Source organism: Lissotriton vulgaris, chromosome 5, assembly GCF_964263255.1.
Source record: "Lissotriton vulgaris chromosome 5, aLisVul1.2, whole genome shotgun sequence".
Classification (NCBI taxonomy): domain Eukaryota; kingdom Metazoa; phylum Chordata; class Amphibia; order Caudata; family Salamandridae; genus Lissotriton; species Lissotriton vulgaris.
This window is the reverse complement of record NC_141693.1, coordinates 1,463,727,579-1,463,740,573: the sequence shown is the minus strand read 5'-3', so window position 1 is coordinate 1,463,740,573 and position 12,995 is coordinate 1,463,727,579. Positions and strand designations below refer to the sequence as shown.

General features: G+C 44.8%; 1 protein-coding gene across 3 annotated transcripts in view; it reads left to right on the top strand.

The window, feature by feature from the left end:
- The window catches only part of RASSF5 (Ras association domain family member 5), a 448,324-nt gene extending 437,457 nt beyond the window's left edge, over nt 1-10,867 (top strand). For all 3 annotated transcript variants that reach the window (XM_086923412.1, XM_086923414.1, XM_086923413.1), the window contains one exon: nt 5,839-10,867. In XM_086923412.1, the coding sequence (XP_086779538.1) occupies nt 5,839-5,991 (153 nt within the window). In that variant the 3' untranslated portion in view covers nt 5,992-10,867. The remainder of the gene's footprint in view (nt 1-5,838) is intronic.
- The last annotated feature ends 2,128 nt before the right edge of the window (nt 10,868-12,995 follow it).

Sequence of the window (12,995 nt, the reverse complement as noted above, 5' to 3'; positions counted from 1 at the left end):
GCAATCGCAGGCCGAGATCCTCCTGGCATTCCAGCGCCATTATGCGCAGGTGTACGGAGCCCCGGCCCACTGTTCCTCGTCTCCTGTGGAACACTTTTTAGACCCTCTGACGTTACCCACGATATCAAATGACGACAAGCGCACACTCGACACCAAAATCATTCCCTCTGACATCACCCAGGCGATACGTGCCTTGTCTCGGAATAAAGCGCCGGGTCTAGACGGCTTCCCACTGGAATACTACTCGACGTTCTCTCCCCTGGTAGTCCCTCGTCTGTCACGGATGCTTGGGGCGTCTCTCCACTTAGGGAGGTTACCTCAGTCGCTACGGGAGTCCGTGATTGTCACCTTCCCCAAGCCCCACAGAGATCCGCTCCACATGGGGTCATATCGGCCCATCACGCTCCTGTCGGCGGACTGTAAAATTCTAGGGAAGATCCTAGCTGACCGATATGCACGGGTTATACGCCCGCTGGTCCACCCCGACCAATGCGGCTTCGTCCCCGGGAGGAATACCTCCCAGAATCTCCGCCGAGTCTTCCATATTCAAGACCAAGTGCGTGAAAGATTTCCCCGTGCCGCCTGCCTCATCATGGATCTCGAAAAGGCGTTCGACACCCTCACCTGGCCCTACCTGTTCTCGGTCCTGCGGCGCCTCAATGTCGGCCCGACGCTCATGGCATACACACGTCTCCTGTACACCGATCTCACCGCCCGAGTTCGCATCGGGAGACGCATCTCACCGGCGTTTGAAGTTCGACGAGGCACAAGACAAGGGTGCCCCCTGTCGCCTCTTTTATTCGCGCTGGCGGTCGAGCCGCTGGCGGTCCGGCTACGTCAGGAAGGAGTAGACTGGGGCATACCGCTTGCAGACGGCACCCATTGCGTGTCCATGTACGCGGATGATCTCCTCATATATGTCCGAGATATTGAAATGGACCTAACCCCTATTGGGACGGCGCTGGCGGAATTTGCAGACGCCTCGGGACTACAGGTGAACTGGGACAAGTCCACGGTCTACCCCCTACACCCAGACCTGCCCCCTCGGGAAATCGAGCTCGGGCCACATAAACTCCCTTGGTCCGCGGAGGCTCCCCGGTACCTCGGTGTCCGCTTGTATCACTCTCCGGCGGACATTTTTGAGGGCAATCACCGCAGAATACTGGCTAGTCTGCGCCCGACAGTCGCCTTTTGGAATAAGCTACCGCTGGCCCCGATAGGGCGGATAGCCCTAGCTAAAATGGTGATGCTTCCCCGACTCCTTTACCACTTCACGAATCTACCGGTGATACCGCCCAGGTCCTTCTTCCGCGACGTTGACTCCCTCTTGGGGACCCTCATCTGGGGTGCAGGCAGACACAGGGTCGCCCTGAAAACCCTTCAACTCCCCACGACGCAGGGGGGGCTCGGGGCTCCGTCCTTCGAGGCATATTTCCTCGCGGCACAGCTCCAATGGCTGTCCTACTGGACGGCGGACCGTTACCCTCAGGAGACTGTTACCTCTACCGGCAGAATCGCGACCCCGGAACTCACCCGTCTTCTCCTCCCGGGCACAAAGCCTCGGCGCACATACCCCCTCCAAGTGACGATAGCGCGCCGGTGCATGATGCGGATCCACCGGTTATCCCTCAGCAGGCCCCCGTACTCCCCGCTGCTACCATTGATAGGCAGCCCCAGGCAAGATTCCTACTTCACGGCTCCACTGTTCGCCGAATGGTCCCAATGTGGAATCACGGATCTGGAATCACTCTTCGAGGAGGGCCAGCTGAAACCGTTCGACCGCTTGGTCGCAGAATACGGGCTCCCCCCGGGCCAATTCCTCAGACATAGGCAACTGCTCGATGGATACCGGCCCCATTTCAATTTCCACACAGGCGAGCCAGACACGCATCCAGTAATACATGCTATCCTTCATCTGGTCACCTGGCTCTATAAATCCATCCGGGAACTCTCACATGCTCCCCTGACGACCCTGCGTGCTACATGGGAGGAGGACATAGGCCGCGCTCTACACGACTCAGAATGGACTAAAGCACTTGAGGCCCCAAAACGCGTCTCTAGGAACGCCCGCTTCAAAAACATCCAATACTATATACTACACAGAGCATACCTTACCCCAGCGCGATTGCAGAAGTTCTACCCCTCCACACCATTCCTATGCCCCAGATGCTGTTCCCCTGCCGCGGATTTCCGTCATATGTTTTGGGACTGTCCCGACCTTCAACCCTTTTGGGGGGTGGTACACGACACACTGTCGGAACTCACAGGTCTCACTACACTGGCCACCTGGGAGTCCAGCGCACTAGGCATCCTCCACATCTCTAAACAGGAACCGGTGCATAGGCGCTTCGTGTCCCTAGCGCTCCTGCTGGCGAACAGATGCATCACCATGCGCTGGCGGTCCCCGGAGGGCCCCCCCATTGCACAATGGAAAGGGGCGGTTGGTAAATGGGCGGCAGCGGAGGAAGATGCTCTGAGGGAAGAGGAAGCCAGGGGCGCGCGTAAAATTCCCATCTCCATGGAATGGGCCATGCTCCTCCACAGCTACCGGCAGCTCACGCAAGCAGGAGACCCAACTGTCCCTTCCCCCCCCCGAGAAGGGCGGTAACCTCTACCGGGTGTGAGCCACCTCTGGGTCGAGTCCCGATTACCCCGGTATCCTGAACAAACCCTTGTATATCCTGCCACCCGTCTGATGCCTAGCCTGAGCGGAATGCAACGACCCCTCCTGCCAATTCCCCCTCCCCACTCTGGGACGCAGACTGCATGGGCCCCCCCCCTCCCGACACCCGCCGTCCATATCCCCCTGTTAAGACCCTGCTAGCGCCTACATGCTCCCCTCCCACAGTTTGGTTTCCCTCCCTGTTCACTGGTATATATGAATAAGTACAGATCCTGCGCTATTATGACGAGACCTTGCCTGCCCGTCATTCTTCATCGCCCCTAGGGCGACGCTGTCCCACCGTCTCCCAGCCGGCAGGCGCCTTTGCACGATTATAATGTGCTGAGTAACTGAAGACATGTATATATGTACCAGTCATATAAAACAAGAAAACGTTGCACGCATGGCTGCGCGTGGCTGAATGTTGAGGCCACGCCAGCGGATTGGTAACGTTGTACTGATATACTTTATTGCAACAATAAAAACAAATTTAATAAAAAAAAAAAAAAAAACACCCTGCTTCAACATTTTGTTGTAAATATCCCCCTCATCTTTGACCATTAGCAAAATTGTTAGAAAAGCGAACAATATCAGGAAATTGTACTGGGAAACAAGAGCCCCTCAAAAGTCAGATGATGCAAGACTGACTCAGTCCCAGCTCAACTGATCTCAGAGAGCTACAGGCCTCCCAGGAATTGTGATTGTATAAATTAAATTGTCTAAATTAAAAATGCACTAAATATTGTTGATTACATATGCACCAGAATGTTTATACAGAGACGCTCTTTGATGTTCTGAGAAAGGAGCATAGTACCTTATTAACAGTACGGGTAAGAATGGAAAAGACTTCAACTACCAGTAGCATGTAATAACACAGTTTTCCAAAAGGATCCTTTACAAAAATTACTTTTCAAAAACATCTTTTACAATAAAATCTTTTTCCCACACCCTAGACCAAATGAATCATTAAATTTGAATGCACAAAAAATAAAATGTAGCTTTTTTTAATTTGTATTTATTTGTATGAAATTGATATTACTTTTTTTTATTTGTGATTTGGCAGCACATTTTCAAAATGTAAAATTCATTAAATGTCACTGAAGCACATTTTGGAACGAACTTAAAACATATAAATAATTTCGAATGGTGAATGAACATTTAAGAATAAATAGATAAAATAAAAGAGGAAAGGAAACATATAAAATGATATGTATCTTCTCCCCTTATATATATATATATATATATATATATATATATATATATATATATATATATATATATATATATAATCCTGCAATAAAGGATGACTCAGATACTCCTGGATTACTCGATGTAGGTTTATTTCAACAAGTGAGCGGGTATTTTTGCGGGTGGTATTAGACTATATAACATTTTGTTTGGGCAATATGAATTTATATTAAACAGAGATATATGGACTCTCGTCTAATACACCGCATCCATATCACAGAGCGGGGACGTTTTGTAGCATTACAGTGATTGCCGTATTATTCATTATTTGATATCATGTATCACATTATACATTTTAGCATGAATAGGTTGTGAACTGTTAAGATGCATGCTATTTATGAGGATCTTGAATCATTTCTGCATATGTTAAAAAGGCGGCCGCTCTCTGCTTTTGTATGCACTTATCACTTGATTGTAGTCATTTTGTTTGTATTGATGACCATGAGCATGTAAATGTTCTTGTCAGCCTCAATCTCTTACTGTGTTCAAGGCTATAACTGAAACGCATCGGAGAGGTTTCACTTGTTGAAATACACCTACACCAAGTATTCAGGAGTGTCTAAGTAATTCTTTATTGCTGAATTGTTTGGATTTGTTACATAAGGCTGCTGGAGCCCAACTTAGACCACCGCATTAAGAAGCCCCTGGACTGCGAGTTTGTAACTTTGCCTATATATCTATAGCTATATCTATCTATATATAGATAGGTATAGATAGATATAAATATGTATATAGAGATATATACAGAGAGAGAGAACACAATATGGGAAATATGGGAAATACACATATGAAAGGGGATATCAGTGGCCAGTTTACCTACCAAAAAAGAGACAGGACACATATATATAGTTTGTGTGTATAGGTGTTTGTGTGAATAGAAATAGATATGTAGATAAGAGTAGCTAGACATACAAACTATAATCTAAGGGGCAGATTTACAAGCCCCTTGCTCCTCATTTAAAAGTGACGCAACGGCGGCGCAAATCCTGCACCATGGTGCGGGGGTACTTACAATGTAATGCCCTGCGCCACATGTAGGCGTTCCTGTGCATGGGGGGGCGTTCCGTTGCAGGAACGCCTCCTAAAAGTGGCGAGTGAAATCTGCAAGATTTCACTCAGTCACTTTTAGGCCCATGCTGCGTCAAAACCCTGCGTCTGCCTGAAGCAGGCGTAAGGATTGACGCAACATTAACTAGATAGGGCCCCCAGAGCATTGCTGGAGCTGCGTCGCGCTTGCGACGCAACTCCAGCAATGCGTCACTTTTACTGCACAGATGCGTCACGCATCTGTGCCGTTTTTGCCCCATGGAGCGCCGCATGGTAAATGCGGCGCATCCATGATGGCCGAGCTGTGGCGCACAATAACTGGCGCATCCCAGCTGATTTGCAGGGATGCGCCAGTTATTGTAAATATGCCCCTATGATGTTAAGGGGAGGTTGAAATCTATGACAAGGTGGTTTTGACATAATAATACATTGCATGAAAGAACAATGTTATTGTAAAACACTTTTTTTCAAATGGATTTTTTTAATCAATGTTTTGGAAAACAATAACATGACATGGAACCGGACTACAGTTTTACCTCCAGGCCTAAGCTGTGGTAATTCAGCCTCAGTCCATTCTTTTCTGTTGCTGTCACAACCGAAAACAAGTTGCTCTGGTTCAAATTCTGCAGTATAAATTCATGTTCGAATGATGTCTTCTCTTCAAACTAAAATTTTGAGGTCATCTTGTCACTCATTGGGTGCTCATTTGGCAAGATGTAGATGATCTTTATAGCTTAAACGTCGTAGATGGGAGATGGACACGAGTCTCTGCCTCTCTGGTTGAGGTTGGGCAGGGAGGGATGCCTTTAACGCTCATATGTGGGACAAGACATGGATTCTGCCGGAAATCTGATCTCCTTTTTTTTCTTTCATTCTTATAGTGGGATGCCTTCTCAATTCCTGAGCTGCAGAACTTCCTGATGATTCTTGAAAGGGAGGAAAAAGACAAAATCAAGCAAGTACAGAAGAAGTTCAGCTCTTTCAAGCACAAACTGCAAGAGGCCTTGAGGGAAACTGAAGGCAAGCCAGGCTAACCAGGATAGTGTTTACAGACAGTGGACAGCACCAGCCACACTAGGCGTTACAAAAAAAAAGCACACACACAAACTGCATATTTCTCTCAGAACGCTGAGGGCCCCACAGTCATCCACAGGAGGAGGCAATGCTTGGACAAGACACCAGATTAAAATCAATACTACGTCAGCAGCAAATCTGCTGGCTGGATGATGCCAGTCCTGCATAAGAGTAACGGAAACTTTGTTTTCTAACGTTCTTACTTGAAGTCATTGGCAATCTGTCAGTGGTGAGCATGGCTTCCTGGTTACAGTCGGATCTCTTCTTCCTGGATCATGATGTGGAGAGATGAGTGGTTGCCTCAACAGTCGAGTGGGAAAGGCGAGGATGTCAAGCACCTGAGTGAGCATGCTGGCTTCACCACAGGGCCAGTCAGTGTCTTGCTTCTGTGCTTGGCGATAAATATGTGAATTGGACTTTTGATTAGTAATATACATATATTTATAGGTATTGTGTAAGTGTTATTGTATATTGGTGAGAATGCACTCATCTCTGAGAATGTGTCCCGGGTCTGTGAGGATGAACGTGGTACTACAGTGCCCAGCACATATATTGGGGTAAATGCTTTCATACCAATATTATGAAAAACAAGATCTAGCAAGCACTCCTGCTTCTTGCTTATTGCTGTATTGTCTGCTATGGGATATTTCAGAGGAGCCGTGGAGGTATCCAGCTGGATTTACTTGTGGACGTGGTTGAAGGATGGCGCTTCTGCTGACATGTTCTTGCCTTACAGTGTTGCTTATTTCCTTTAATGCACAGAGCTTTGTATTTATTTTTTATTTATTTCCATTGCACCAGAGAAGGTATCTGTGGGACATAAAGATCCTTATTTACTAAAGGTTGTGCGGGAGTAATCACAACATACCATACTTAAGCCTCATACTTGCAGGCATTTAACATGGTTAGTAGATTGAGAATGTGGTTTTGCCACATCTTGAATCAGGCGAGGCCCCCAAACTCTAGTAAACAAAGGCTAAGATGTCTACTATTTCAGTGCTGGTATCCCAGAAATCCGGTGTATTTTGTACAGGAGGAAAATTAGCTTTTCAGAACAATCCAGAAAAAGCAATACGTTTCTCAACAATAAAAAAAATATTTAAAATGGCAGCTCAAACATACTGCAGCAAATGTCTGTAAAAGCTCCCCTGGAGTCTGAAAAAATAGAAGTTGTGGTTACCCTTTGCAAAGGTTGTTTGATTGTACATATCTTACGTTATAGTCCATACATAATTGCAGAGAAACCACACACCAGCCTAGCCCGTCTTGCACAAGACATTTTAACTACAAGGGGATTCTTCTTGTCAATCTCTGTAGAATTATCCGGGCTTCGGTGCTCCTTCTTGGCATTACTCATCTTAATTTGTCTATTTCCGCTTAAGGTAATGCCTAGTCCTCCACACGCCTACCAAAACCATAACCAGGGGACCACTCAACTCAATTAAATGGTCTTACTCCAAGAGCCGTGGTTACTAATGACTGTGAATTTATGATATCCAAGATGGATAGTGGATCCTATGCATTAGGTTTAATATCCACAAACATTGTTTTTATTTCAGACAAAGGAACACAAATTCTAAAAGGAACAGTAGTACACTGACAGAGAGTGAACAGATCTCTCTTGGCGATAACGAACAATCAATTTCTCAGGTTGACCGATATCCTTCTACCTTAAAGGCAATTGACACACTGTGCGAAAGAACCGGCCTCATTGCAGAGACTATTGTGTCCAAAGAAGCACCAGCATGTTATTATATCTGGTCACCAGTATGCTCTGTAAACCTAGATGCAAGGATTTCATAAATGAATGGCTTTATAGTCCTGAAACGGGAGGAGGGGAGGTCAGGCAGCGAAAAAGAACTTATCTCCGTCTTCTAAGAAGCAAGCTTTCTCTTTCTCGTGTAGGTTGTCATTTGGTGGTGGACGAATAGTGAATGCCACCATACAGAAATAGCCTTTTTGCACACGTTTAGATTCGGAATACTATTGGGTCATTCATGACTGCTAATAAAAACATATATTGATCATATTACTGGGAAAAGGTCACACATCTAGGGGATAAGAATTCTGATTTGCTATTAGGAATTCTGAAGGTGCCTAGACATGCTGAGCACAACTCTTTATCAGAGTTACACTGGTTCGAAATTAGAGTCGTTGTAGAATTTGGGCTCTACTATGCTTGGGCAGACCTAGAGTTATTGAGTCAGTGACTTTTAGAGCAGGTCTTGTAAGGGAAACTACGTCTGTTCTATTTGGGGACTGAGAACAATGCCATATTAGTGGGACACAAAGTGAAGAACAATACGCAGAAACACTGCTTTGTGCTGTCACTTTTTTTTTATTAAACAGATGTGCGAATGAATTCCCTCCGAGCCACTGTCCTGCTTTTCATATTTGCACACAAGTTACCAGTTCAGCTTATGAATGGAACAGCTACCTTTGAGAACAATAAATGTCTTGACCATGACCCCATAGAACATTGACTGACCTCTATGTTGCCACGATTGCTATTACCTTCAATGGGCAGATTTACTATTCTAACTCCAGTACCAGCTTTTTTGAGTGCTAACGTCAAGTCGGGGTAATGTTAATTCAGTTACGAGCTATGTAATGGTCCTGTTGATGTAATAGTGTTGAGATGAGGGGTGCTACAACTACTAAACTAGTCTACAGCCAAGCATGTCTGCCTATTAGCAATGCTCCATCAAACAAACAAAAAATATTTTGTACCCACTTCGTGTTAATGTAGTGGGTAACAAGATAGCAATATCTGCAACGCTGGAATGGGAAGAAATGTCAAGTCTACTCGTCCGAAAGCCTTGCACATTGAGTAATATTGTTGCAATCCTTTTGTTTTTACTCCCCCACTATTAAATCCAACAAGTGGACCCTTTTCAAATGAATTAATGTAGGTCATACTTTTACTCTCCTGCGTCCAATTCACATTAGTGCGAATAGGTCAAACGTTTACTGTTCAGGACACCACTGAAGATTATGGGAAGAGGTCAAACTTTACTCTGGTGTGATATTTTTACTCACTTTGGACTAAAAGACAGGTGATTTGTCCAAACCTGAGCTGTTTATGTGCTGGTAAGAGTATTACTTTCACCTCCAGGAAAATCCTGTCAAAATCAGTCTACAAGCCTGTGGGGTCGTAGCATCCCTGGATAGTTAACAGGGACAGAAAAGAGCTGAACAGGTGAAAGTTTTCTAAGAGACGAGACTCCGGGTGCATGCTGGGAAGAGAGGTGAGGGTGCCGTCTGCAGGAATAATTCTGTATATTCAATTTTTTTAAAGTTTCCCCCATGAAAAATGAATGGCTTAATGAAATACACAGAAAATTAACGTTAATTGTATTTAAAATGGAGAATGCTTTTAAGTAATATTGCACTTTTTAATATAGAAAACCTGAACACACACCTACCCCAGACAGAATGTTTATGATGGCATTTTAATGCCACTACAAGGTTCAACTGCCATAAGAAAACCTGACTAGATCATACAGTCATCACCTGTTAAGTACTTTTTGACTCTATATATGCACTGAGTAATAGTGCATAGAGACAAGCCAAAATGCAATGATAAGAAATTATTTTTTACGTTTGTGGGTTTTGAAGTTAAAGCCATTGGAAAGCGCACATCATTCAGAACGTGAAGGTAAACAACAGATCACCATGCACTATTGACTGATGATGTCACGAAGGGGCATCACAATAAACCTTTTACTGCAAGCCGTTATACGTTCCGGAGCATATTTACTGAAGTTTTGCGTTGGGGTTGCGTCACTTTTGTGGCACAGCGCCAACACATAATCCTTTTTGGCATGTAGTAAACCATGCAAAGTACATAGAAAGAGGAACTTGCTTTTAAGGATTGTTTTTGTGCAGGAAGATATCCATTCATGCATAAAATCAATTGTGGCTGTAAAGCAGACACCCTTGCACCATAGTGCAAGGGTGCCTGCATTGGCCATGGCTAGCATTCAGTGTGGCAGTGCTAGGAGATAGCAGAAATGCACAATATCTTACCAGATATGGCACATTTCTGTCGTCTCCCTTTCACGCAATACATCAAAGCAACTGTGCTTGCTGCGTTGCATGAAATGTAAGTAAATCTGCCCCTCCATTTCATGGCTCTGGTACTCTGCCTTAATTGAGGTTTACACACTGGGACGCCCTAAACATCTAAGCTCCTATTTGGCAGCCCATTCTTAAAATGGACCGGTCTGCCCCCTTTAAGGTGATTAGTTACAGTGAAAATGGTGCTCTGCCACATCCTAATTTTTACTAGCCCACGGTAGTTGCCCAATCTTTTTCAAGAGTAGACTGCATTTTTTTCCAGGCTGAAAACGTGAATGTACAAACATGCAATGGCAAATGAAAGAAGTTCATAGCAGCGGACATGAGGATTCGACACTTTACCATAAAATGGCGGCATGCTTAGCGGTGCACCAACCAGCAGTTAATTTGGAACCCCAGCGAGATGGCTCCAGTAGGGTTCTAGATCATGTGCTGGGTAAAAACGCTGACAGTGCCTTTGTCTCACCTGGTAGCGTGCCCCTCGCATGAGGCTGTTTTGAAGAGATTGTGGAAAAGAGAAAAAAGAAAGACTGTACATAAAAGTTGCATTTGGAGAAAAATAGCTTTTGTGGCAAAAGTAAAATGCATTTTATTTTGCAAAATGCCTTTTAATTTATTTTTACAACTTGTTAGACTTTTATTAAATTGCAAAAGTAAAGCTTACTTTGGAGAATTGTTAATATAAAAAAACTGTAAAGTTTGTAACGGTTAAAAAAGTAACATAAAAAAATAAAATCTTGCATTCAAAGTCGTGTACAGCTGCTTTACTGATTTCTTTGTGATTGCTGCCCTTTAGTGGTAGGAGCTAGCACATCTTTGTAGATGCTTTTCTGTTTCCTGCTTCATCACAACTTGGTTTTGAACATTTGAAGAACACACCTGGCTGCACCACAGGGCTACCTACATAGATTTATAATATGCGTAATGTTTTGCCCGGCTGCATAAGTGTAGATAGAAGTGTGGGCTGGGACTCCTTAAGAGCCTCTGGACTGGGAATGAAAGAGTTACTACAAAGCAGTTCTTCTTTCAAGCCGGTGGTTGCCGCTGGGGGGCACCAGCACTCAATCTTGAAGACGAGCACCTACTTATTTTTCCTCATTGACCACAAGTAAGAGAAAGAAAAGAGACCGAGGGAAGAGAAAGACGGAACACAGTGGCAAATGGAGAAACAAGGAACCTTCACAACTGAGATTAAGGGCAGGGAGTGTCTTATAGTGTATCGTAGTCTAATCACGGAAAAAAATCCCAGACTCAGCTTTGCAGTGTTTTATATACAATTGACCGTACTCCTTTATAGAAGACTATTCAAAAATGACAGCCAGCACGTGTTTCGCCCCCTTACATGGCCATCCGGCCTGGGGCTTCATCAGGGCTGGGTGTTTACATATACAAAGACAGTGCAGCTGATCTAGTGCAAGAGTGTGAGAGAAAATTCAATATACATATACCAAGAAAGTGCAGTATGTACAGTGTAGGACAATACGAAAAAAATAAATACATATATATACAAATTATATAGAGATAGATCATATGTCATAAGTGGCGGGCAAGACCATCAAAGGTTAGGGTAGCATCATGCAGTTCATAAGCCCAGGCAGGTGTATAGATTGTTATATGGGAAGAGCGGTTTCAGAGTGGCCAATAAATCGTAATCCATAAATTGGAGTATTTGAGACTTATTGTATTAGAATTTTCCCAAGTGTGGGGACGCAAGTTGCAGTAATCCGTTAAAAACCCGGATTTGATCATAAGCGTGATCGAACATTAAGCAATTATCAAAGGATGAAATGTTATTTGCGAGCATGTCTAGATAAGGGGCACATAGCAAGGGCACATAAAATATCAACATATAAAAATGGAGGCATATTTACATGTAACCATCCAGGATCCGGTCCATAATGCAATACAAAGGAGGAAAAGGGGGAAAAAGAAGGTAGTGGAAGTAAGACGGTGTCGGTATGTCAGAATACAGGTGATGAAGTCCGGTGGACTCAGGTATTATATTTAATGCAGTCAATTAGTCATAGACTTCAGGTCCGGTGAACAAATACGGATCAAAGTAGGTGGCAGGGTTAATTTTAATAAAGGTGAGTGGCGGGGTTTGTCTATATCGAGACTTGTGTCTCGAGGGTTTCCAGGAGGTTAATTGATTTTATTTTGAGAGGTTAATTGATTCTACCAAAGTGATGGAGCATGGTGAGGCCCGGGACATCTAATCAAAAAACGGCGTGGCAGAGTGTGGCAACTCCGTGGGAGCGGGTGTGGGACTTCACGCTTACCGTTGGATTTAGAAGTGGCCCAAAATTCGTCCAGGTAATCAGATTTCTTCATACTTGATAAAGGGTGGAAGGAGACAGGATTAGTCTACAGCGGGGAGCGGCCTTGAAGGCATGCAGTAGGGATCTCGGAAATCTCGGAGCAGTGTGTTGTGTTGGAATCTTACCTGTGCTTAAGATTCTCTCCTCGCTCTGCCCTTTCTTTATGTTCCGTGTGGAACATCTGGTACACGACACTCGAGAGTTGACAGTTGTTCCTGCGCTGTCGAGGTGGTCGGATGCCAGGTTGCTTACTCCCAATAAACTTACCTGAACACGGCTTCTGTTTCCAGTCTCCTGCTTTCCCGAGTGCAAGAAGCATCACAACATTTTTGGCGACGCTTTCCTGATGCTTGGATCCGCCTCACTCGATTTCATCGTATGGGAAGCAACCTGGTAATTCCGCGACGTCTCCTCCAGCCCTAAGTTTGCCTTCAGCTGCCTTCGCCTGCCTTCCGGATTTCTTCACGGTGATTTCGTTTGTTTTGGCCACCTTCAAGGTACTGTTTTTAAGATTTATTACTTCCGCTTGTCGAACTCCAACGTTCCAAGCTCTTCGGTTTGCCCCA